At 34.1% G+C, this 27,467-nt stretch overlaps 4 protein-coding genes across 4 annotated transcripts; 2 read left to right on the top strand and 2 right to left on the bottom strand.

Annotated features, from left to right (window-relative positions):
• Positions 1 to 414: 414 nt before the first annotated feature.
• On the top strand, positions 415 to 2,110 carry LOC145218004 (uncharacterized). Its single transcript, XM_080085408.1, has 4 exons — positions 415 to 572; positions 631 to 833; positions 1,313 to 1,415; positions 1,494 to 2,110. Exons 2-4 carry the CDS (start codon positions 647 to 649, stop codon positions 1,618 to 1,620), a joined length of 417 nt encoding a protein of 138 aa, XP_079941534.1. The 5' UTR covers positions 415 to 572; positions 631 to 646; the 3' UTR covers positions 1,621 to 2,110.
• A 1,235-nt stretch (positions 2,111 to 3,345) lies between these two features.
• LOC145217971 (phosphorylase b kinase regulatory subunit beta-like) lies at positions 3,346 to 17,118 on the bottom strand. Its single transcript, XM_080085371.1, has 21 exons — positions 17,060 to 17,118; positions 16,448 to 16,585; positions 15,960 to 16,079; positions 15,388 to 15,484; positions 14,746 to 14,975; positions 13,252 to 13,490; positions 13,073 to 13,197; positions 12,595 to 12,744; positions 11,976 to 12,178; positions 11,757 to 11,889; positions 11,062 to 11,273; positions 10,451 to 10,658; positions 9,994 to 10,100; positions 9,793 to 9,937; positions 8,968 to 9,146; positions 8,388 to 8,532; positions 7,913 to 8,063; positions 7,535 to 7,746; positions 7,096 to 7,204; positions 6,831 to 7,024; positions 3,346 to 3,764 (listed from the first exon to the last, which is right to left on the bottom strand). Exons 2-21 carry the CDS (start codon positions 16,555 to 16,557, stop codon positions 3,594 to 3,596), a joined length of 3,240 nt encoding a protein of 1,079 aa, XP_079941497.1. The 5' UTR covers positions 16,558 to 16,585; positions 17,060 to 17,118; the 3' UTR covers positions 3,346 to 3,593.
• LOC145217979 (DNA ligase 4-like) lies at positions 17,018 to 26,523 on the top strand. The gene is made up of 20 exons (XM_080085383.1): positions 17,018 to 17,144; positions 17,370 to 17,509; positions 17,694 to 17,805; positions 18,139 to 18,272; positions 18,823 to 18,993; positions 19,445 to 19,549; positions 19,637 to 19,769; positions 19,825 to 19,960; positions 20,458 to 20,653; positions 20,715 to 20,880; positions 21,129 to 21,271; positions 21,581 to 21,703; positions 21,772 to 21,919; positions 22,127 to 22,234; positions 22,298 to 22,389; positions 22,883 to 23,022; positions 23,509 to 23,644; positions 23,709 to 23,842; positions 24,116 to 24,236; positions 24,724 to 26,523. The coding sequence occupies exons 1-20, from the start codon at positions 17,051 to 17,053 to the stop codon at positions 24,949 to 24,951; spliced, it is 2,760 nt and encodes a 919-aa protein (XP_079941509.1). The 5' UTR covers positions 17,018 to 17,050; the 3' UTR covers positions 24,952 to 26,523.
• On the bottom strand, positions 24,625 to 27,165 carry LOC145209545 (uncharacterized). The gene is made up of 5 exons (XM_080079858.1): positions 27,128 to 27,165; positions 26,787 to 26,914; positions 26,536 to 26,723; positions 26,225 to 26,342; positions 24,625 to 25,851 (listed from the first exon to the last, which is right to left on the bottom strand). The coding sequence occupies exons 1-5, from the start codon at positions 27,163 to 27,165 to the stop codon at positions 25,181 to 25,183; spliced, it is 1,143 nt and encodes a 380-aa protein (XP_079935984.1). The 3' UTR covers positions 24,625 to 25,180.
• Between the last annotated feature and the right edge of the window lie 302 nt (positions 27,166 to 27,467).

A 27,467-nucleotide genomic window follows, 5' to 3' on the forward strand; every position in this document is an offset into this window, starting at 1 on the left:
TATTTTTCAAAAAAAAAGATTTCCTAAATAAAATAATAATAATCGTGTTTTCCATTTTTCGGGGAATGCATAACGAATTACGGGAAAGTCCCTGCAAGTTCAAAAACAAAAAAGTGCATCATTTTTCAACGGTATTGTTTTTCCTCAAGGTTTTATATATCTGTGTAGTGTGCACGTAGAGTGAAAGAGTCGTAGACAGTAGGTTGTATTTGTTTAGGCTACGGGTTGTGGCGTACGCCGTGCATTAAATACGTTTCTTGCTATTTTCGATAAACTCTTGTGTCAGGCAATTTCTTTGCGTTAGAGTTTTGCCACAAAAAATACATTTTCATAAAAGAGTAGTTTTTTTTCATGTTTGCGTGCCAACATAAATAATACTGAAAGTGTCTCTGTTGGCATGTCTAAAAGTTTTGAATTTTACAGCAAAGCGTGTGGTTTGCAAAAAAGCTGGTTATTTACCCATTACACAAGGGTTTTTTAGAAATATCATAGATCGAGGTGCTTCAAACCCTGGAATGCATTCTAAATACAGTCTTTGAATGGATTGCAGTTGGCCAGCCTTTTACCGCCGTGTAATAGATGGTTGACACTAATTATGGTATTTTGGTTTTAATGCTATTGTTAAAAAAGGTTGGAAGTTGTCACAATGATACTGTTTCATACCCTTGTTGCCTGGTGTGTAATAATATTGATTGGAATAAAGTGGATTGTCACAACATTATATCAGTCCGCTGGAAATCTTGTGACTACAAATCAACCCTTTGAGCTTGGGTGCAATGCAATGTGGGATTTTGTTCATTTATTACATCCTTTGTTTGCATCAGCTTTGACAGGTATGCACTGTAAAGAATAAGTAAGCTAGTTTTTAATTCTACAATGCAAATGTGTACAACAGCAAAATTGTGCTAACAAAACAAATGTATCATAGACAATTGCTATTAACTGCAACTAATGCTTACTTGCTATTATTAGTTTGTACAATGTTATGGGTAGTGGTATGGGAAATTATAGGTGCCGATAACCACATTTGTCTGTACATTTTTGTCACCAAAGTAGTACTTACCTTGAAACTGTGGACAAAACTAAATATGAATAGGCAGAATCAAATAATAATTATACTACTTTTATATCTGCACAAAACCCTGTTTACATTCCATTTTAAGCTTTGTTGGTTTTAGTTGTCCAGTATCCTTGAGTGTTTCATCATTCAAAGTCATTGTGAGATGGTTACTTTAAATGCAACTTATGCATAGCTCCAACTGACATGTGGATATATTAAACATTGAAATAAACTAATTAATTTTCTTTAAAGGACTTGTTACCTCCGTTCTGATGTGGATTATGTTGTATTTCAATTGCTTGGACATGGGAAGTAACAAAAGTAGTCAAATATTACTGTCACCAAACTTTGCAAGGTAATGTATATATTCTGAAGTCATGTATTGTCAGCACATATATTTAATAAAGGTAAATGCTTACAATGGTCATTTTAGGTATTCACCATCCCAAGCGTATTTCCAACCTAAAGGATTAAGAACCTGGTGTTTGTTGACATCTTTCTTCGGTTCTATGGTTGCTATGTTGGCATATGTCTCTAATACTGGCTACACATGCTGCTGACTTTTTCTAACCATAAGTCAATAATAAAAACCATGTTTAATGGTGAAAATAACGGCCCAAATAGACGTAAAAAGTGACATGCTTTATTGTTCAAACGTTTCGGCAAATGCTCATGCCATCATCAGTGATTTGAACAATAAAGCATGTCGCTTTTTACATCTATTTGGGCCGTTATTTTCACCATTAAACTTATGAACAGATCCGTATATAGTGTTCCAAAAACCATGTTAATTTGCAAAACATCAAGTTGCAAGTTACACAAGAGTTCTGTTGGACGGTTGAACCTAAAGCGTTCACTTGTTTTATTGTGAAAATCAAATACGATTTTACGCTTCGCAGTAAATATGCTCTCTATAGCAAAAAGCTGGTATACTATTAATAAGCGCTTAAAGCAAGTATTTGAAGCCATTTTTTGTTTGTTTTATGTAGTGGGTGGTATAATGCATGTGCAACAGGACATTAAGCAATCAATAAAAAAACAAGTTTTGTATTTTTGAGCCAAAAAGTTGAATATAATTGTTAATAACAGTGGTGACTTCACCTTTGTGCTAGAGATCATTGAAGTACATCATTTGAACATAAATAGTGTGTAAATAAACAACAATACACTGTCTGTTGGAGCTTACACAGCTTTTGCTGCAAACTGATCTTCTGCAAACTATACTAATCACAGACCTCAATGCATCAAGCAGAAATACTCTGTTATTGGATTTTAATTGCTTTTGGATTAAAAAAGTTGCCAATCAGTACCATCATGATTATTGGCTAATCCCGATGAAACTTTCACAGATGGTAGATATGGTCATGTAGATCACCTTTTGGTTTGTTTGACTTAGTAGCCCTAGTATTAAACCACTAGCCCCCTAAAAATGTGTAAATTTTTAAACAATGTCTGAATTGAATGAAATTTTGACAGTTTGTTCAGTTTGCTATAATTGGGTGTCAAATGTTACGGCTCCCTAAAATTGGTGAATTTTTAAAAATTGTCTAAATTAAATGAAATTTAGACCGTTTATAGAATACATCATCCATTGGTGTTATTTACCCTGTGATCCCCACCTTTACCCCAGTAACCCCTTAGTGGGTGTAATTTTCAAACATTTGGTGAGTTGCATGAAATTTTGACAGTTTGTGCAATATGTCATTTTTAGGTGTCAAATTTCATGTTTTGCCTTGCAATCCCATCAGTTACCCCATTAGCCTCCTAAAATGTGTTTTTTTACAGTATTATAAAATTTGAAGAATTTCTAAAATATGCCAATTTGAGTTGTTGATTGTTAAGTTTTACCATGTAGCCCCATTTACCCCATTAAACTCTAAAATGGGTAAATTTTGCAAACAATGACTGAATTGAATGTGACTTGTATAGTTTGTACCTCGTAAGGTATTATTATGTCTGCAGACTTTTTTATCGCCTTGTTTAAACAGATAGCATCAAAATTTAACATAGTTATTTTGCAAAAAATGCATTATTTACAACTTTGCTTGTGGGGGGACCCATGAGTTTCTGCTTGCAAAAAGGTAGTGTAGGTGCAATGTCAATATGAGCTGAACCACCCTTCTAGTTTTGTTTAACCTTGTGTGCAAGGATGATTGTATAAAAAAGCATATAATTGCAAAGAAATTATGCAACTGGTTCTTTTCATTTTTTTCATGTGGTTTAAACCAAGCTTCAAGTAATTTTGAAGCACATTGAAATCTTACATTATACCACTATAGTACAGATCTAGGTGTCCCAAACTTTATTTGGCTTATAGCATTCTAGATTAGACACATTGTTCAGTAATCAGTTCCAATGAGTAAAAATGCTCTAAAAACCACAGGAATATAAAATGGAACCCCAATACATACAGAAAGTTCTGAGTCTTTTGACTTACGCCTGGGGCAGATATTACAGTTGGAAATGTATAAGATCAGGTCATTTTGAATATGAAGCCACTTTCACTGAGGTTGTGTCCTTTTAATTTTAAATTTTAACAAACACTGCAAATACTGTCATTTTTCAAAGCAATAGATACATGGAACAGTGATTTCACCAGACTTCGCATCATGTAATGTACACATGTTTCTGGCACTTGGCTGCAAAATGTTGAAATGTCATCCTGATCAGAAGGGAGGGGCGGATCTGTTTCTTTATTCGCTTCCTGAAAACAAATGCCTCATCAGTCAGTTGCAAGATTCAAAGCAGAAGCTAGATTATCTTGACTATTTAAGTGGGTTAAAAAAAGTAAACAAGAATTTGATTGGACAAATAGGTCACAGACTAAAATTCTTATACCGTATTTACTTGATTGTAAGCCACCCTCGTTTATAAGCTGCCCTCGCTTGTAAACCTCATGTTGACGTGAAAAAAAATAATATAAGCCCAACGCTGGAATTTTAGATACTATTTCTAGTCTCAACAGAAAGATGATACTATTTTACATCTTTCTGTTGTTACATAGTGTAACTATTTGCTCATGTCTGTTAGTTACGTTGATAATTGCATCATTATTGACATATAATCTGTACATGCATACAGGTTTTGAACCCAAAATAAACTAGAAGGGTGGCTTAGCACATATTGCCCTTGCATATACACTATAACCTATTTTAAAACATAAATATATTTCCTATGCTTATTTTGTATTGGGTCCCATATTAGTCACCGTCTTTTATAACTTTAGTCGTTTCTGCAGGCAAAAACTCATGGGTCCCCACACATGCAAAGTTGAAAATAATGCAATTCAAGAGATAACCATGAGAAAGTCGGGTGTTGTAAGGTAAAACACAGTGATCGGCACTGGGCTTAAATAATAATACTATGTAGAATACAAACTATAAAATTAGATTCACCCCAGATATTGTTTGAAGTATGTCCTATTTAACGTTTTAAAAAACTGACCCATTTTAGGGGGCTAGTAGGGTAACTAATAGGGTTTGACACACAAATTAAAAAATATATACATAAAAACCACAATTACTCAATCAATAGTACTGCAAAATTTCAGCCCAATCCGCCAATGTTTAAAATTTCGACCACTAGAGGTGTTTTGAGCAACAACCGTTAATGTTTCTGACGTCATAGGGCTGTTAACAAGCCCCTAACTGCCATGGCGCAAAAACGACCACCAAGCAACCCACCAACGAGCAACATACAACTGGTTGCCCTTGTAACACTATTGCGCCAAAGAAATCTTTCGTTTGTGGTGCCCAGTAACATACAAATACTTTTACACTTTAGGGCAGGGGTGGGCAAACTACGGCCCGCGGGCCGCATGCGGCCCGGCAAAGGAGTTCATGCGGCCCGCCAAATGTTAGTAAATTTTAAAGAGAATGTTAGTAACGCTGAATAGTATTATGAGCACAGCCGCAGAGTTTTAAAAAATACCGGGGGTGCGACTTGCCGATACCTATACCATGTGTAGTATATGTACCCATACCATACTTACATTGGAACTAAACACAGATACTTTTTGCGTGCTTTAGCCTGTTGTTTCTGCCATGTTATTTTGCAAATCGTCACTTGACACAATTTCTTGGTTCGATAAAGATAAATAAAAGTAAAAGCGATTCACGTTTTCAAATACAGCCCACTTTGCACTGTTGACGCCAAAACTTATGTTCACATTGGATCAAGTTTAGGTCGTTGCAATACTTTGCAAACGGACATTAAACACGGCTTTAAAATCGTTAACACTGACCCGCAAACCACCTAAAAATGGATACTAAAAGCGGCTCGCTTTGTTTAATGTTGGCGCAAGAATTTATTGACAAACAAACGTGGTATAGCCAGTGTTGCAACAAATGCTTGTTTATTTTGAAACAATGCAATTGTGCCGTTTCAACCAACGTTTGTCCAGTAATTTCAGTGACAACAGACGTATTTGCACATAGCGGATACCATATTAATATTTTGGGCTAAATCGAGGGTGCACAACCTGCGGCCGTACGGCCACATGCGGCCGCGGAGACGAGTTTGTGCGGCTGTGACCATGTATGTTGAAATACACGTGCTGGCGGCGGTGACGTAACTAAAATTATTTTGCCAAATATTTTGATTTTGAAACTGCTAAAAACAGATTTCGTGAGACTATATAAAAAAGATTACCAGCCTAGTAACCATATGTACCAGGCTTTTTATCCGCTTATTGTGTGCAAACAATGCGAAAGAACAGGCACCGCAATCGTCACAATACAGATTATGACGTCATAAACAGTTAGCTCAGTTTAGCTAAACTTATGCGTCAAGTAAGAAATTTTATATAATATAAACCTAATTCTTTACACCAGTTATTTAAAAAAAACACAAGCAAGCAATTGGCGGCCGTTGGTGAAATACTATGCGGCCCCATAAGATTATAAACTTTTGAATGCGGCCCTTGCACTGAAAAGTTTGCCCACCCCTGCTTTAGGGGCTTGTGGGGTAAATGTTAGGAGTACAGGGTTGAACACAACAATCGACACCTATAATTGGTATACTATACAAGAAATCCAAATTTCAGCCAATTCTGACACTGTTTAAAAACTCACCCATTTTAGGGGGCTAGCGGGGTAAATACTGGGGTTATCAACAAAAACAAAGTGGGATGCACATCTACATGAATATATCTACCATATGTGTAAATTTCAGCCAAATCCATCAAACATTTGATGGAAAAACGAGTCGGACAAACTTCGGGTAAAAACACCCATTTTTGGGGGCCAGCGGGGTAAATACTGGGGTTATCAACAAAAACAAAGTGGGATGCACATCTACATAACTATATCTACCAACTGTGTAAATTTCAGCCAAATCCATCAAACATTTGATGGAAAAACGAGTCGGACAAACTTTGGGTAAAAAATACCCATTTTAGGGGGCTAGCGGGGTAAATACTGGGGTTATCAACAAAAACAAAGTGGGATGCACATCTACATAAATATATCTACCATCTGTGTAAATTTCAGCCAAATCCATCAAACATTTGATGGAAAAACGAGTCGGACAAACTTTGGGAAGAAAAAAAGAAGAAGAAAAACAACAAACAATTCGAGTAAAATCAATATGTGTCCCCTTCAGGGAAGGGGACCCATAATTAAAAAGTTGGAGTGTAAAAAAACTAGATATAATATCTGTTTAAAATTAAAATGTAAGCCACCCTCGATTGTAAGCCAATATAAAAAAACAATAAAGGCAGTGGCTGAAATAGAGTAAATACAGCATGAAACCGTACACATGCTGTACTTACATTTTTAAACAAATCAACAGCTGTTCCAACAATTTGATCAATGTCAGTCCTTGCTTCAAAAGATAACTCTGGGTTTCTTTCCAAGAAGGTTGCAGTAAGCATCAACATTTCCACAATCAAATGTCTTAATTCTGGCCTGTGCAGCCCACTGAACATACCCTCTACCCTTTTCCACCAGGCAACTTCATATTTTCCTATTTTGCAAAGTTTTTTAATGTTTCACATTTTTAATGTTCACTAACCACTAGAATACCAGATAACATACCCATGTCAGACAAGGTGGGTTGCTGTGGCAAATGGTGATGGTTGATGACTAATCCTTCTGGGCTACGTTCCAAAATCACCCAAACTTTGGTGTAAAAGTCATGAGGAGCCTAAAAAGAATACATTAGTTGTTGTTTTGTCATTCTATGGACATAAGGCAAAACAATTCTACCAGTGATTGTAAAAAAATATTTAATAGCAGAAAAATTTATAGTATAAATAAACTAGAAAGGTGAATTTCCTATTTGTTTCTATTTGAAATATTCTGTGGACTAATATATCCTATCGATTTCCTAAACACACCATTTGAAATGCACGTTGGAAGCACTCTTTCTTGACCAAATGCTTGGAATAAACCAGCATAAGACATAAAAAGAGGGGCGAAAACTATTCAGGAAAGGGGGTCCATAAAAAGCAGCTTAGTATGAATGTTGGACTACCTTGTTTAATGCACCAATAATTTGTTTCTTTTGGAGCCAGGAAAGATCGTCACGCTTGTTTGCAGTTAACACATCCACCAGCAGTTGCTTAACATTACTTGGAGACAGATCATGTATATCAAGCTTGACCCCTGTAGCCGATTCTGGGTGTTGACACTTCAACATAAGTCTCATTGCATAGGCAAGCCAACCAATTCGAATTTGTAGCATTCCTGGTAAATACAATCGGATTTAAAACAAATCAAAAGTGTTTTTCACATCACAGTCCAATATAGGGAAAAACAGTGCATTTTTGTACAGATGTTTAAAAACAATGCTTTGCAAAATAAAATGAGCACTTATCTTTGTCCTTAAGAATATCTGGCAATGTTTATCTACCTTCAAATAAATCTGGCTGCTTGTTTATCAGTGCACCCACATGCAGCACCAGCTCTTGCTGTAAACATGCTTCTCTTTCATCATGAGGTGTACAGAGTGTGTAAAGTATATCTTTTATTGTTGATGGAGGTAACGGATTGCTAATAACCACCTGCAAAAATTGTGTTCATTAACTTTGATGCGCCTCTTAACTCATGTGACAGCATATACAGTAAATCGCAGGTATTGGATTCAGTTAATCTGGATATTCACCTAATTAGGAAAAACACTTGAAGTACAAATGATTTGTAATGTGATAAGGCTAGAACTAATCAATATCGATTATTCCATATCTTTGCCTAATCTAGGCAAATTGGGTGCAAAAAGGTTCAGATTAACCGAGGTTTACTGAGGTAAAAATGTTAATATTTACTAATTGTTACACCGTTATTTATAAGCAAATGATGACAATAATTCAGTAGTAGATTTTTCATACCTCTTCGTGTCCAAAAACACCAAGTGTTAAGTGTTTGTCATGAACCAGAACTGATGTTATTGATGGTGCTAAACTATCCACCACTTTGTGACAAAGGCTTGCACAGTACCGGACTAAGCTCCATAACTTCTGCTTTGCGGCCCACCTGTATAACTTAAATTTGAGTACTAACGAACTGAAATGCTACGAGGTTTGTAGGTCACTGTGTGTATTATCCATCATAAAACAGTTGGTGTACTTCATTTTTAATAAATCAAGTTACTGTGTAAACAAACTGCGTTTACTTGTAAAAAGTTACTGTGGTTGCTTGTATAGACAGTATTACTAAAACGTTTTTCGAAAAGGGGGAAAATATGGTCTGATGAAGTAATGCCTATAACTTTAGTGTGGCGATCGGGATTAATTAGGATATTTGACATTTTCTATCTTGGTCTCAACAGACATAATATGCAAACAAAATGGTTTCACAGCAGGTTATGTTTATGGTGCAAATTTTACCACAAGAGGGTTTATAATGCTAAGTTTGATTGTTGCATGCAAATACTTTTGTAATGGTAAAATAATTAATAGGTTTTGGTACCGGCATAATTTGTTTAGTCGTTCATAACAGGTTCCACGTCCTGTGTCAAAGTGGGATCCCTCTCGCTTACAAATCTCTGCTAACAGAAAAGCAAGAGCAGTGCCCGAGTGGAAATTTTGAAGGTTGTTGACAATTTGATCTGTGGCTTGAAATCGCAGAAGAGTAGCTTGTTTCATCTCCTGCATTTCATAAAAAAAGAAAAATGCCATTAGCGTCCATACAGGCTATTGTATTCCTCAGCATACAGAGTGTATAGTTTCAACCAGTGATGCACCGAAATTTCGGTTGGCGAAACATTTCGGCCGAGTATGGTGTTTTACGATGTTTCAGTTTCAGCCCAAACTTTTTGGAAAATTCAGCTGAAACCGAACTTTTTGTTTGCATGGAATTAATGCCTAACTTCCATTTTCGCCAACACGAATATTTAAAAAATAACGAATTGCTGTATCTATAAAATACGAGCTACGCTGTCTGCCAAATATCACAACTTTAGCAAAGCTTCTGCATTGTGAAAGTGATTTTCATTTGTCATAATTGAGTTCACTCGCATCAACAACTTCATGGCCAAATATTCAGTTTCGGCCTGAACCTTTTCGGGCGGGTTCGGTGCATCACTTTCAACCAATGAGCAGAATTACATTGTTAACCATATAACCAGCTACAGGATTTGAAACACAGTGGTTTTGGGAAAACTGGTCACACAACCAATATTGAAAGTTAGACTAATAAAGATTACAAGATCAGTTATTTGTACACTACAACAACAAACAAACATGCCAATACTATCCTATATTTTTTACCACATAACAAAACCAAAGTCCAAACCTCATCAACGTGTTCCGTAATGTCTGAAAAACTTGAGCAAGAACTAGGGACATCTTTAAGTTGCATGAGATTTGCATCATTTTCCACATCTTTTCCTGTAAACGGTCTCCCGACTTCATTATACATATCCCTCTTCCAATCATGCCTTTTAAAATATCACAACATGAATTTACAAAACTTGTAGCAACTCAAGTTGCTTACTTAACAAACTCCAAATGTTCAACAACAGAAGTTGCTACAAATGATTGAACTCTCCCGAGACAGACTTTCATTCCTTGCCATTCTCCTTGTTTTAAAGCACTGAGTACCTACAAAAATGATATCACAGTACTGATTTAAGCTTTGTCAAGCTTATAACCAAGTCTGGAAATGCCTTGCTTCTGTATATTTAGGGTTTTATTTAATGAGAACTGGCTGTTGAACCATCTAAAGTTGTAAGGGTCAACTATGAGATAATGCAATAAGAAAACCATTCGCAAAATAAACAATTAACAAAAAGCCAAAAAGTAACAATTGTATAAAAACAGTTGCTGTTTGTCTTTAATTGGAAAATTACCAAATCTCAAATTTGTGCTGCAGAAAGTTTTTTTTTTCTTTACAACAAAAACAATTGATAGAGCAACATTAACAGTTACATAGCAAACATGAAAAACTTTACCACAAGCATTTGATTTAATCTGTTTTCCTCCATAACATCCTCCCTCAAAAGAAATATAAAAAGGGGCCGCTGTGGCATTCGCCAGTAACTGCTTACAAATTGAAGTGAGTGTTGTAGTTCGTCGATAAGTGTTTGTGTATCGAATGCCATGTAAAAATCACCAATGTCAAACATCAATGGGTAGCAAACAATTGTTGTACCATGAATTCTGCAAAATCAATTACATCTACATTCATCAATTGACAGTATATATATTTTAAAAAACATCTCAAGAGATTAATTGCTCTGGTTCAGATCCAATTGTTGAATTCTTGTACATACACAGTTTTGACTCCCCAACAAACTGGTTAGGGTTGATTATTAACCAAATATGTTGTAATTGGTGCTAATAATGTCAAACTGTTAAAAAGCTCCAGATTTAAGACAAATATTGGTGCAAAAAAAAGTAACATTCTGTTTATTACATTTGCCTAAAATCATCAAAACTATGAAGATCAGTCAAGATCTGCTGTATTAGCTGTTGTCCAGTATTGTAAAGATGTACTGTCATTTGTATTTTTGGTACATTTGTATATTTCATTTGTGGTGCCTAATAGTTAAGTTGATATTACCGGTATACTTTGCATGTTCCAAGAGCACCGATTGGTCGCTTTGGACGCCCTGATATTCCAAGCTTATCATTTGCACCAAGGTGGAGATACACATTGACAAGTTCCTGTGATGGCCATATTTGAATTGGTTCTACTTGTTCTGGAGTCTGAGCCTCAAACCCATAAGTTGAAAGAATGCGTTGAAGGTGCTTACTTTCTGCAACCAGTGACACCTAAACAGAAGTTGCACATTTACTACATTACCAACATTGGAATTTTCCTGTGGTGTAATATGGTACGAAAGCAAAAGTTTATTGTATAGAAAATGATATAGCTTAAATTGTGTCCAAAATAGACAGATTTTCACTCTTGTCAGAAAGTCTAAGCATATTTATCAAAAAATGTTACCAAAGTTATGGTACTATTTAGGCAATCTCAGCCTCCCCTGCCTCACAACAATGTTTTGCACAACCAAAGCATTTTATAATCTTGTGCTTAACCTGCTTTGCACTATTCCAGGTACTGTACACAATATGGGTTGGGCAACATTTGAACAGAGTTGATAAAGAAATAGTTAATTCCGGAGTTTTACACCTGGGTTGTATTCGTTCATAGAAACTGATGATGCACACGTTATTGAAATATGTGTCTTGTGCAAACATTGTGCATACCAAGATCTTACACTTTATTAAATGCACATATTTACTTTTATTTACCTGAATAATTGTATCACTGATTACACCTGAAAATGTGGAGTATCTCATACTGACTTTGTGGCGTTCTTCAATCGGAAGAAAACGTTTTATGGGATCCAAGTCCGACCATGTAATCAAATTATCCAACAAAAGCCTGAAAGTTACCACACTTGCAACACCATTTTTTAACAACTGTATTAAACTACATAACTACATAGTTTTACCCCTTTTTTAATATACCTTGATATTAAAAGTACGGATTGACCCCACAAAAAGACTTTTGGTTCATCAAAAAGACCAAAACTACACAAACGTTTGCTGCTTCCAGGACTTTCTTTTTCTTGATTTATTTGTTCTTTTGGTACATAGTAAAATCGAGGCAGAAGCTGCATTTCATCCTCTTCTATAAGCAAACTTTGAAGTTTGCAAAGATATTTATCAACCTTTTAGAAAAAAAACAGATTTGTTGAAATTTACTAAAACTGTGGAATTCATTTTTGTGACATGAGTTGACACTTCCTCAATAATTTAAGCAAATATGTGCGATAATGTGTGTAAAGTTGTTAATTTTTGTTCAAATTTTATCATGTACATAATTCAACCAAAAACATTTACAACAGACCATAATTAGCAAAAACTACGAGCTAACAATACAGTGCTTTTAAATGGTTCTTGTAAGGTTTAAACAGCTTTCCAAAGTGAAATATACACGTAGTTCTGGTTTTAAGAATAAAGAATGATGTCTAAAACTTACAATGCAGTAAGAAGAGGTATAAACACTTTTTGTCTTTTTCAAGTTAAAATCAGACAAATTTTTCCAAATTTAAATCAGACAAAAAAACAATGAATGCAAACTTACTTGTGTTTGATTTCTGTTCACTATCCCATCAATAATTAGATACACAAAAAATATTGGCCATTCGCATTCAATGTCTTGAAATCCTTTTATTTCAGCAGGCTGATAATGTTTTCTTTTGCTGTCTTCAACACAAGTTTTAAAGCCATCACCCTTCGCAATAGAAACACAATGCAGTTTTCTTGTAAATTAACAACTAAACATATATATCATTTTAACACATGTTTTACTAAATTTAGTTGTAAAATTTCCTCACTACTGTAATGCAGACAGTTGTATATTCAACTTATAAATTGTAAAATACATCAGCAAAAAAGTTTATTGTATGCCACGTAAACAAAACAATTTCAAAATGTTTCAATGGATTCATATTTTTCCTAACACAACAATTATTGACATTTTTTAAGAAAAGGGTTTTTAAAAAGACTACTCTTTAATTTACATCTGGACAAAATAATAAAATAGTAAAACAATAAATTACCAGAAATCGTTTGATGCCGTATGAACCCTCCAATTTGTCAATGATTTGTGAAATTGTTTCATTTTTAAGCTCCTCTTCATCCACAGCAAAAAAGGGAAAAGAAACAGTTGTAATCAAAGCAGCATCTGAAAAGGGGAGTGTTAGCAATCACAAGGGACAAAATACTAACTTGTTCTCACCACAATTTTTGGAGTTTGATTCACGTGGTAGTAGGGAATCCATAACTGTTCGATTACGATTGTGAGCATCTATGTCCACCCACAGCACTGACCAGGGAGCACCTTTTTGCTTTCCGAACAAATTAAAGCCATTGGCAGATTCTATAGCAGCTTTTGCCGCTCCAACTGAACTTGCATGAAGCTCACAACTTCCATTGTTGTACTTGCTCCCTCGCTCCCACAACCCAAAATCAGGAACTCTGTAAAAACAAAAGTTATCAACACTTGCTCTTAACCTCAAATTTTCAATTCTGGCCCCAGATTTTCAAAGCTCTATTCCAATATCAAAATTTATCTTGCCCCCCAGAAAAAAATAATTAAATGGAAAATATTTATTTCCTTATATCAGTAGTTACATCAAAGTACAGTTTAGTATTTTCTAGGGTTGGGCATTTGACCGGTCAAATAAAATCTGGTCAATTGACCGGTCAAATACTTGTCAAATAGGTCAAATATCGGTCAAATACTATTCCCAGTGTTAAATTGCAATTTTAGTTAAAAGTTGGAAGTTTAATCTTCTTCTAGACCACAAGTAATGGAAATGAAGGTTTCAACTCATTTAAATTTGTTTGTAAAATAGGAAATGTTCAGTTTATATTATATTACAGACTTTTCCGACTGCATTGCATGCTTCATTTCATCACTGGCCCCTTTTATATTTGAAATAAATTCTTATAATATTTGAAATAAATTAGTTTAAAGTCTAATTTTGACTAAGATTTAACTGCAAACCTTGCATATCCTGCTTAAAATCGTAATTTATACTGTTAAGCTACTGATACATCTCCATTCATGACAAAAAAGGAATATACAAAAGCTTGATATGTACGTACTTTATCCCAATAAGTACTGACCTGTGACTTGTTTACACAGAAGCTTTAAATTACTTAGATTTTTTATCTGTCAGTCAAAATGTGCAACATTTGCAAAAATGCCCAAGTAAATTCTAATGAACTAACTTCCCCTCATGGGGACCTATCACACCCGATTTTTATTAAGATAAAACGGTGCTAGAAGTGATGCATGTTTTTTAATTGCATTGTAAACCTTTGCCGTAACGTAAATCAGATCTTAATTTCAAATGAAAATTATCCCCTAATTGTTATGGGATTTATTTCAAATGAACAAAACGCATCTACATTGGCTTAAAAAGCACTTATTAATACAACAGTATGCCCTAAACTGTTCTACCTGAGGGTTATTAGAAATAAATTACCCTTTTCAACAACCAAAAAGCAAGTCCAAGAAAATTTACCACATTTGATTTTTAAAATTAAAAATAGTATTTGACCGGTTAAATAAAGTGCTGTCAATTGACCGGTCAATTGACCGTATTTGACCGGTCAATTGACCGGCTTGCCAACCCTAGTATTTTCTGACAAGCATGCATATGCATGTAAAATACAAATATTGCCACAAAGAAATTGGTACTAAAGAATATATTTTGACTATCACCTGTAAGATCTTTCCAAGTAGTATATTAAATTTTGTATGAAAGAGACTTCATCTGTATTGTACACAATCTGAAGTCCGGATGAAGTCATTTGAACAAGGTACAGAACAAACAAAGCTACAACATCCAACTGAAGATGATGATACTCCTCATGAATTGCATCACCAGAGGTGTGATCAAACATTGAATGCAATGCTGCTTCTACTTTTTGTGTCAATTTAAAATTTTCTACCTGTATAAAAACACAAGTAGATACAGATACATGTACACAGGGTTTTTTAAGGTTTGGTTTGGGTGACCGCTAAGTAGTTTTAAGAGACCGCAAGTGTTTCATTTAAATACCAAAAAATAGCCTGTAGTTGCAAGTACAAATTTTGGGAAACCGCTGGAGAAATTTGGGGGACCGTTTCGGTCCCCCAAAACACCTTAAAAAACACTGCGATGTACAAACTACAATGTGTGCCCTGTTTTTTAAAACTGTGTGTATTTTTAAGATGGGTCCAATACACAGTACGGTGAAAGCATGCTTAAAGAAAAAAACTGTTTTTGTCATTACACACATGTTCACAAATGAATAGAACTATTGTTTTGTTCACTTCCTGACATATTTAATTAAGACCCAAATGATATCAAAACAAACTTACTTTTTCTAACTGCCGCATATAACAGAACAGGATACCCCTCATGCACTTCACAGCAATATGTTCCAGCTCATAGCTTCTGCCCATATCATCATCAATTCTGTAAAAAGGGGTTGAACCTTAAAAACTGTGTTCTCAAATACTAGTTTGCCTAATTTGTATTGTTTTGCGTACATGTATTATTTTTTACACAAATATCCCATGTCAAGTGCTTTTTTTAACATTCTTTCACGGTGTAAATACATGACTGTATTTGACATCACAAAGTCAAAATTGCAAGAGTGGTTGCTATTACAAAAGTTTTCGAATTTAACTTATATTGTTGTATTTGATAGCTGTGTGTGCATTGAATTGATACATAAATTTCATCTCACATTTTTAGTTTGTAAATTGATTGATTTTACCACAACTAAAAAACCGTCAATGTGGTTGAATGTTTTTGCCATTGATAAAACAATTTCAAAATAGAAAACATTAACACAAAACCGGAATTTCATATGCTTTTCTTACTTAAAAACAGAAAAGTGACCAAAGTCGCAATAAAATGGGAACCTAAAAAAATGCATCATGCAAACCTTCGATATGATAAAGCTAAGGCCCAAACAGCAGCACTGCAATAAACACTCTCTCGAATGCTGGCCACATCGCTGCAGGAAAACAGACCACTGGAGGCACTTTGATATGGCAGAAATAATCTGGAGAAAATGTAAACAAGTTTGAGTTAGGTAATAAACATTTTTATGACTGGTGTTCTGTGTTTGTCTACCCCCAAATAATATGTAACTAAAATAATTTGTGATAACACACTAAAATAAACATACAAGTTACACATGCTTTGTTTTTTTCCATTGTGTTTTTCTCCATATATTTAGTTTTGTTCTGATGTCAATCTATGCATGTAAGGAGTAGCTGACTGCATGACCAGTGACCACAAGGTATTTTGCTGCCCTACAAGCACAATGTTTATGTTCACATTTCCTTGTAGGTTTCATTACCTCAGTGTGAAAAAACTAACTAAAAAAACATGCATAGTTCTCATAAAATGAAGTTTACAGCTGTTTACCTTTTTACCATGTGATAATGCTTTTCCAGCTTCTCTTTAGTTTGTTTGTATAATTCAAATTGGGAAAGATTTCCCTGGTGCATACCAGTACTCATTTTTTTAATGTTCATTATCCTTCCTACTCCATTTTAGTAAAGCCTAACCACAACAAACAAATTCAATACAATACAATAAAACAAAAAAAAGAGTGAACTAAAATATTTTTCTTGCAAAATGTATACTGACAAGTTACAAACCGTATGTCAACTTGTTTCTGTAGCAGATAAATAAATAAAAATAATTGCTTGTTGCTTGTTGACCTCTATTTTGGGGACTTTCCCCATTTACAAACTATTTAATCACAGAAATCTTTCGAAATCAAATTGTCGGCGATGTGACGATTTGATGTTACTGTTAACGTTTTGCTTATCTACGTATACATCATCATCTATTGGCCGAACAATAAATAATAATCTATAGTATCAATGTATTTGTGCTATGGAAGGTTAGCTTAAAAAAGTCAGAAGTATAATTTTCGAAACTATGATACATTATTATAATGATACATTTATATTTTTTGATTGCAGCAACTTTTAAGATTTAAAATCATATGTTTGAGCAATCATGTCTCACCAAATGCCTTCAGTGTGCCCTGTAGCTGAAACAATTCACTTCAGTCAAATGTGCATGTTGTTTGAAAAACTGCAAAAAGCTAAAAGTAAGTGCAAGTTACTTAAGTTATGTTATGTGTGCTGTAAAAAGTAGAAATCAATTTAACCAAGCCTTTCATCAATAGTTGGAAAATATTGTCATTACAATTACAAAACCTAGGTATTTTTTTTACTTTCAAGTTTGTTTTTACTTTCAAATGCCAATTGATTTGTTTTGCATTTGACATATTTTTTAAATGAGTTGCTGAACCATTTCTGTTTTGTTTGTCCAGGCAATGCAGCTCGAATCACAGAGTTTAATTTATTTAGGAATCGATGGAATGAGATACAAACTGGTTCTTCAACATTTTATCCTGCATTTCGATTAATATTACCTCAGTTGGACAAGGAAAGGGCCGCATATGGTGTCAAGGTAAAAGCAATATTTATTTATTATTGTTTTTGACAACTAAATTATTCCTAACTACCAGTTTTCAGGGCAGTCTAATTGTTCATTATTAGTTGTCTTGCAGACATAACCTTCAATTTTTTTTAATTTTTTTGAAAAAGTTTTATCAATTGTTTATGCTGGACTAATTAAAATTTGTAAATTTTAGGAAACCTTGCTTGCAAAGTTGTACATTGATATTTTGGGTTTGTCCTCAACTGGACAGGATGCCAAAAAGCTTTTAAAGTTTCGTCATGTTAAGCAAAGTTCAACTACTTCAGGTACATTGAATATTGTACATCTAATTTTCAATATTTCGTCTTTGTTTCTTACAAGTTTATGCCAAGGTATTGATTGTCTATTAATTTTTTATGGCAGAATTATATGGTCAACTTTATCATAACATTGTTATCATATACATAATGTAAGACTGTTAATAAAACAGCAACGACTTTAATAAAATGACCTACAAATGATTTTGAGACTGTTGAAATGTAACAGAAACTAAAAAGTTTTTCTTTGTGTTATCTCATACAATTTGCCTAATTCTGCTTCCTGGCAGAATATGAACTGTAAAAAAGCTAAATGTTGCACTTGAATTATTTTGTATTCAGGTGACTTTGCAGAAGTGGCATTCCATCATGTTCTCACCAAGAGGTGCATTAACAAGGGAACATGTTCTATTACAAATATTAATACAATTTTGGATGAAATTGCCACCCACAACAGCAACAAGAAAAAAGATTTAGTAAGTTGAAGCCACTGTTATAATTAAAATTCAGTCACATACAATAATGGACAGTCCAAACTGATTCAATTTTACACATCAAATATGTATGTATTATTGTGCACTGTTAATACAGACCAATCAGGGAAATTGAATAATTGCATAAGTTTAAATTAGGTTTTATTATGTAAAAATTGTTTGGCTGGTTAAATTCAGCAAATGCATTATGTGCTTTATCATTTCATTTTCTGAATATACCAATGATCTTATTATTGTTTGACTATTATTGTATAAAAATGAACTTATTTGCATTCACACATGTGTGGGGACCCATGCGTTTATGCTTGCATAATCCATTGCATTGTTACATGGCTGTTTAAATTTTGGACCCAGTTGGTTTTGGGTAACAATTTTATATTTGTTTGAACTAAACGGTATATATGTTATACAAAAGTTTACAAGGCATAAAATTATTTAACGCTGCATAAAATATAACAAACCCTTTTCAGAACAGCAATCTTTCTAGTTTTATGTTTTGGATAAAATAGTGATTTTTATTGCTTTGTTTCAGATGAAAAAGTCTTTGTTGCACCTTATTCAAAAAACTTCTGCTTTGGAACAAAAGTGGCTGATACGTATCATGCTTAAAGATATGAAACTGCATCTTGGCCAGAAAACATTCCTCAAAGAATTTCATCCTGATGCTGAAGATCTTTACAATGTAACAACAAACTTGAAAACGGTACCAACAAGAAAAATACATACTTTTTGGAAGATTTGTGATCAAAGATACTGTCAAAATATTTTAGTTAAATCGGTTTCAAACAAAAATTAGAAAGCCATTCATATCAAATTTTAGCACCATGGTAATAAACATAATGTAAAGGTTATCCCATATTAACTATAAACTTATTTATCAAAGTTTTGACATAATGCCGATTAGATGTTAAAATAACCAAACATACAAATGAAAAAATGAAAAAGTTAAAATAACCAAACAAACCAATAAAAAAATAAAACCATGGTGGCTACATCACCACACAATTGAATCACATTCTGAAACTTTTACCTCAGTCTTTGTTACAAAAATTGTACTATTGTGCATAAATTATGCATTATATTGATTGTTGATATAAGTGAACTAAATAGATACACTGTTTGTTTGTATGTGATGCAGTACTTTTGTAATACAGGTATGTGAAAAGTTAAAGGATCCATTGGTTAGATTGTCGGAAACTGAAATTTCACTGTTTCATCCATTTCGACCAATGCTTGCTGCCATGATCAGAATTGATGAAGTAAGATTACTGTTTTTGTGTTTTTCCACTTTGAAAAACATACATCTGTGAAATGTAACATTCTATGATGGATTGTGTTTTCTGCAGGTTGAAAATGTATTTGGAGGAAAAGTGTTTCAAATGGAAATTAAATATGATGGGGAAAGGAGTCAAATTCACAAAAATGCAGAACAGTACAAATATTTTTCCCGCAGTGGCAAGGAGTATTCAACAGTGTTTGGTAAGATATTCAAAAAAGTTTTGACAATTTTTGAGAGAAAATATTGTTTGTGCAGGTGAAACATGTTACCAGGGCACACTGTCAAAGCATATTCACAAATGCTTTGCAAGCCATGTTGATTCTTGCATTGTTGATGGTGAAATGATGGCCTATAATCCCACACACGGTATATTTATGCAAAAGGGTGGCAAGTAAGTTTTATAAAACTCATCATTATGTGGTATCTGCAGTAAAATAAAGTTTGGGTATATTAGAAGAGTTGTTTTGAATATATTTTTTAAAATGATTTTTAACAGACAGAAAATATTTATGTACGACATTAAAAAATAAACATGTTCTCAGAAGTCTTCTGCCTAACAGTAGTTTTACATTAGGCCGTATGGTGTGTCTTAAGTGCACAGAGTGCAAAACAGGCACTTTTATTTGGGTAAAACTAATTTTAACAAATTAATTGAGGTATTTTTTCAGGAGGCTGCTTGTTGTTCAATGGAATTATAAATATGGTATAAATAAAGAGTAAAAATACCTAATGCACTAAGATAAGCTTCTTTGATTTTCTAAATCACTGTACCGATAACCCTTTCATAAGGAAAATGTGTGTCCTCTTGAAAATGTGAAATGGCAGTATGGTGAAAGTCACCTTTTTGGTGACATAAAAAAACATTAAATCTTTGTGTTGTGTTTGAAGGTTTGATATTAAGCATGTAACTGAAGACTCAGATTTTCAACCATGCTTTGTGGCATTCGATATCCTTTATTTAAATGGTGAAAACATTGCCTCAAAGAAACAACTTGAGCGTTTTCAAATCCTTGAAAATGCAATTTTACCGACAGAGGGGCGAATAGTTATTGCTGAGAAAAAAAGTGGAAAAACTAACCAAGAGGTCATTTTGCAATCCGATTTTCAACGATTTATTTTGTACTGTGATGTTTTGGAAAATTTAGATTGTTCAATTTTTGAATGATGCCATTGACCGAAGAGAAGAAGGTATTGTAATAAAGGAACTCAGTTCAACTTACTCACCAAATAAACGAAAACAGAGTGGCTGGTACAAAGTTAAACCAGAGTATGTGAGTGGTGTTGCTGATGACTTGGATTTAGTGATTATAGGTACAGTACATTTATTTTATAAATATATGACAATACAATGTAAAAAATGATTTGGACAAATAACTTGCTTACACATGTGACCTATTCCCTTTTTCTTGCAAAAACACTCATGATACTAGGTCAATTGTGTGTATAGTAAGTGGGTAAATAGGATGTAGAATATATATAATGGAAAGATATAGTAAAGCCATCTTTCTAGTTTGATGCATATTTTTTGCACATGAAATTTATTACAAACCTTAATCAAGGGGGAAGTTTTGGGGTTGGAAAACGAGCCAGTTTTTTGTCCATGTTTCATCTTGGAGTTGCAGTTGGTGATGATGCTGTACCGGAAAAATTCAAAACTTTCTGTCGGATCGGCTCTGGATATACAGATCAGGAGCTTTTGCAGGTGCTTAAATTTTTAGCCCCTTAATTTTGCAAACATGTTTAATACATGTAAATTGTTTGTTTCAAAGCCACAGTCCCACATGTAAGCATTGACATTAAATTTTTATTAACCTATATTTCTGATATTGGGCTGATAAGAGTTTATGTTATTGTTTTTGCTTCTCTTGTTACAAATCATGGATAAATTGCATCTAAATTTGAATGCCACAATGGTGTAATTTTGCATTTACCTTACTAAGTATTTAAAATCATTATATTGTATTAAGTCAGAATCACCTGACTAAAATTGTAATAAAAAACAAACTTGTAGATTGTGGAAAAGTTAAAACCTCACCTAAAAGTGTTCGACAAAAAACACCCTCCTCACTGGTTAGAGGTGGGAAGGGACAAACCAGAAGTGACAATCCATCCAAAACATTCAATAGTTGTGCAGGTAACTTGAGAGGTGACAAATTTAGCCAACATGAAATTTTTTTTAAAAACATATCATCCCCCTGAAAGGTTCGAGCCAGTGAAATTATTCCATCAAATTCGTATGCTACTGGCTGTACACTCAGATTTCCAAGGCTAGTTGCAGTTCGAGATGACAAGCTTTACTCTGATGCACTATCTTTCAGTCAGTTAATTGATCTACGACAAGCAGCTGATGGTAACTGATTTGTATTTAACTTTTGTTTTGCTGCCAGTATATGCTGTTGGCCATTTAAATGTTAAAGTACATTGTGCACAAAATATATGTTTTTTGTGGTTTGATTAACAAGGTACCGTAATGGGGCAATAGCAAAAGTCCTACAGCAAATAAATTACGTATACAAATGTTTACAACTTTTGAAATTTACCATTTGTATTTTGAAAGGAAAACTAGCTCAAACCCATGCTTCATTAAGCAATGAACAACCTGCACAAAAAAGAAGAAAAACTTTGAAAACTGCTGTGGTGACTTCTGTACCTACAAGATATCAAGGTTCAGCAATAATTTATGAAATGCAATACAAGCCAGTTTGGAAATTGGTACTTTTCCTTGTAGGTGTTGATGTTTCAAGTATCACAAAAGTAACCACATCATTTGAAGGAAAAACATTTTGCATTGTTCTCAGCACAACTGACAATACAAAACAGGTATTTCTTTGCACAGAATATGATTTTGCTAACTTATTACGTTGACGTTACACCATTTGTTGCAATATTTATGCCATTTGTCTAAAACAGTGGTTTCTAAGATGTGGTATATAACTTTCCTTATACAAGAACCACTGATTTCCCTTCTGTTTATGGCCCTTGTGACTTTAGTAACAAAAATGTAATAAACTAGATCATACCAAAAATGGGGTGGTAATAAACACTGTCTGTTACTGTATGATACCATATGTAACCACATAGTATACTACATGGTGTATGGAATGTAAAAACATAAGCCCCAACAAAGAGTAAATGAGACCAGATTGAATTTTTTACATAAAGTATATTTATGTCAATTAAAACTATTTGCCATGCGATAACATGCTGTGTACCATGCAGTAGTAGTGGTACCATGTGGTATTTAGTACCATCAGACTATAGCTTTTCCACTTTAAAATGAGTCACACATTTCAACTTTTTCATTATTTTAAAGGACCTTGAAAAACGCATCCTTGAACATGGAGGATTAGTGGTACAAAATCCAACTTCTGAAATTTGGTGCATCATTGCAAAAGATGAAAGGAACATCAAAGTCAAAAACATAATTAAATCTAAGAAGTATAATGTAGCAAAGTATGTATTAATTTTAAGTTGTTACAGAATTTTGTTTTTAATTATGTATTTTATTTTTACTGTTATATTCCCCAACATGATTATTATTAATGTGATTTATACTGCAGTAAATGTTGCCAAAGATTTTCGGTCAAGTACTTAACTTTGACAGGGTTATGTTACTGCCTCTGTATAATGGAAAATGTAAGAGAAATCTATTATTTAAATTCTGGTATAACATGGAATATTTTAATTATTTTACCAGCACATTGTCTTAATTGGGTAATTTGTGCTACTATTCTTAAAATTGTTTAATTTGTGCTAGTATTCAATACATGTTGGTTAAACAGAAATGTAAAAATCAAAGTTTTACCAGATTAATTTGTTGCAAGTTTAAAAGAAATAATGTATAAAAATCCAAACCAGAATCTAGAATTTTCTCAAAAATACATTTTTGACTATGTGTATTTTATATCCTGAATTTCTAAACTTGGCACTACTGAACAGGGTTTCTTGGTTGTTACGGTGTTTAGAGAGTGGCAGCCTTGTGTCATGGAAACCAACGGAGTTACTTTTTGCCACTTCTGCAACAGAAGAACAACTGAAAGAAATTTATGATAGGTTTGGAGATGATTTCATAGAGGTAAAAGGAAAAAAATGCCTGGGTTAAACAACATATCAAGGAAATAACCAAACTTATTTGGTAGGATGTTGATGTGAAATCTTTGAAACAATGCTTTTCAAGAATTGAAGCAAAGTATGTAGATTCTGCATTGCCAAAAATCGATTCAACATGTAGAAATGCTGCAATTCAAACCTTTGTCAATAACACATTTCAAAGGTAAGCATTGTTTATTTACATGTACAGTATTACGGGGATGAAATCATTTATTGTATCGAACCTAGATTTTGAAAAAGGTTTAAAGTAATAGGTTCCATAAAATAAAGGTTTGACAAAAAATTCTTTGTAAACCAGCATGTAATACTTGACCAATAAATAAAACTTTAAAAAGGGATTGCTATAATGGTTTAATTTGGTGCTCAAATATCAATCTTTCAGCATTTGAATATAGGCTTTTTGAGTGGAAATTGTTTTTTTTTTCAACTTGTTTAGGTTTAATATGGGATCACATGAACTATCTTCAAATTTATTCTGTGACTTTCATTTTTTCATTCCCTGCAAGACCAATCTCAACACTACAGAAACTGGAATTCTTACTGAGCTTCAAAACTTGGTATGTATAAATGCACTTATTTTACATCAATACATACCGATACAAATTAGGTATGTGACTAAGGGTATAAGGTCTTTCCCTGGAAATTTTCCTTGAAAAATTAATTTACAAAAATAAAATCTTGGTTATGAATTCCCACTGATTTATGTATACACAAAGTAATATCTACTAATCTATTAAAATGAGCATTTTATTTTGTTGTGTTTCATTATTATTGGCTCATCTTTTCTGTGTGCTGTTTAAGTAAGTTTAAGTGTTTTATGTATTTGTAAGGGCCAATTTGAATTTAGGTATTTGCCCTGCTGTATATTATGTTGTTGTATCTTGTGAAGTACTGATCAAGTGCTCTGATAATCAAGTGCTCTGATAATAATCCATATCCGACACACTTGTTTGAACAATTTTATTGATTACTTTTTGTAAGTAGAAAACAATTCTATCCCAACATGTAAAATGGCAAATCAAAATCAAAATAATTTTTTTACAGGTTCAATTTTTTGGAGGCATTGTTATGGACTCAATCACATCAAAAAATACAAGTCATGTAATTGTGGATAAATGTTTAATAACAGACAAACTCCATCAGAAAGTCAATCAAGAAAATCACCAGAGGGCCAAAAAGTTTCATGTTGTGACAGAACAATGGCTGTTTGATAGTATTTCTAAGAAATTCACTGTGATAGAAGCCATGTATCACCCTTGCTCATTGACATAGCATGCAATTAATATAATTGCTTTAATTTATATTTTCCACTGTTTTGTGATGTGTGGTTTCACAGTTGACGGTTTGTTTTTTTGATTGAATACGACTTGTTTGTACCCTAAAATAATTTAGCTGGGGTATTCTTTTGACAGTTTTTCAAAAGTTTACGCTTTGCAAATGTTTTTGGAGTTACAATAACAGCATTAAGTACAGCAGCTAGACCCAAGTAGAGAATATTTTGCTATTTGCGCGAAGCGTACGTCGTCCATTTATTCCCTGTGTTTGTACCATTGGCTGTTTTCCACTTGGTCGATGACATTGTTCGTGGAAGTGGGTGCTTGTAGGTAAACGAATGAACCATGTGAGGACGTGTTATCTCACCGTGGTATTTCGGATTGAAGGCTTTTTGTCTTGGAATTTGAGTCGAATTGCTGCGAAACAGCGTCGGTTTAGTTTTCATTTGTTCAGGTTTGTACAGTGACGACCGGAGCCTGGACGCCTCAGCGCTATTGGTGGTTTGAAACTTCAGCTTGGTAAGGGATTGATGAAGGGGAAAGAAATCTCCGCTGTAAGAAGGCCTGGTTGTACCTTCTGTGTGGTTTTCGTCGCCTTGATAACCGTTTGATGCTTGCACACCAAACATCTCTTTGTTAAAAGTGGATTTTACTCGGTCTCTTCGTGCACTCTTGTTCGATCGAATGTATCCTTCGTCTTTACGTTTTCCCACAGAACTGTGTAAATTCATTGGCGTGTTTCTCGAAGAGCAAACGGACGAGAATGGTGGTAATGTGGACGAAGTATTTGTAGAGAATGACGCTCTCGTAGATGTTCTGGATGTTGATCTTGAACGCATGTAATACGGTTCAGATTTCATTCTGGAATGTTGATTTCGGTTTGACGAAGATGTAACCACTAAAAACAAGACAATCGCATTGATGACCGACAGCTATATTAAAGTACCGTTATGCAACATTGTAAAATCACATCATGAATTGGAACTGGTGTTTAGAAGTTGACAGCTAAAAAAAATTACTGACATGTAGAACTAAGATTATTGTGCTGTTCCGATCTATCCAGTTTTTAAAACATGTAATTTTTTTTGCTTGTGTGCTAAGCAACATTCAAATAAGTCATTTACGTTAGCCTATCTGACGTATTTGGCCAGTCGATGGACCTCAACATTTTGATTGTATTTGCCGAGCTCTGTATGGATTAATTGTTGCCTTCCATCACATACAATTAGGACCGTCAATTTGTTAAATTGGAAATTTTATGCTAATCTTACGTGTTGCATCTTCAGGAATGGAAACCAACATATTTCGTGATTTTGCAAAGCTGTCCCGACTTCTCTCAGCTCTTCCTGCAAAGTACTGTGACGGTGCCGAATTTGGAAGTGGTTTCACCTAAACATAATCAATCCGTAATTAGTTTTTACCAGTATGGCTTTGAATAACATTGGAAACGATTCGAACTGCTCGGTACGAGAAAGTCTAGGCCTACTCTAAATGATACAATACGTAAACTGAAAACAACGTATTTTTTAGCAAATAAATGTTTAAAATTGAATATCAAAATTTTGATTTATAGTTTTCTCACCTGTTTTGGTACAGATTTCTCCCTGTGAAAGGATTCTCTTGAAACATTTAGTGATGGCGAATCCTGGGGGTGCTTTAGCTCCGTGGCACTTGCCGGTTTATGCGAAGTTTTTTTAATAGGCTTTAGATCGCTGCCCCAACTTTGTTTCAAAAATATCAAATTCCAATCAAAGTTCTTTCGGTGCGGATCTCAATATAATGTTCAAACGTTTGTAAAACTAGCAACTCAAATCATAATATCAGTCTACTTACAAGAATATCCGTGGCCTCCATTGGTTATATCGGTGTGCTGTAAGAAATGTTTTTCATATGACGGAGTCTTTCGTTTCGATACGGTATTTATATTCGGTGGTTCAAAAAGAAATGGTCCAGATTGATTTCTGCAGTAAAAAATTTAATGCTGAAAATCAGGCCACACAGTTTTTCGGCACAAAATTCTTCGAGTAGGCCTACGCTTTTAAAAAAATTACACTACAGACCCATTTATCTTAATGCAAATTTGCCGAAAAACGAAGTGTTTTTCGAATCCTTTTTAGGGCTGCGTTCACACATTTTGCTAAATACTATACACACAACAGCAAAACAAATCTTACCTGTTCATCGACGCTTCTCGTTGGTTGTTTCTCACCATTTTGCTTAATCGTGATGAAGAAGTAGGTAACGTAATTTTGCTTGACCCGAGATCACAATTTTGATCAACTAAACTGAGCAAATTGTGAAACTCACTCTCACACCATCAGCCAGAGAGTTGTTGTGACATGTTTATGAACAAAGGATAACACGAGAAGGGCGGTTTAACAACTCATTGTGCTTTATTTAGCCATTGTGTCTTATGGCAACTATTCCGAATCATAAGATCGATTACACGCACCGCGAAGCCCGCAACGCAAAGTTTTGGGATTTGCCACTTTAGGCATGCGCAAGTTTTCCATT

Source organism: Phallusia mammillata, chromosome 1, assembly GCF_965637545.1.
Source record: "Phallusia mammillata chromosome 1, kaPhaMamm4.hap1.1, whole genome shotgun sequence".
NCBI lineage: Eukaryota > Metazoa > Chordata > Ascidiacea > Phlebobranchia > Ascidiidae > Phallusia > Phallusia mammillata.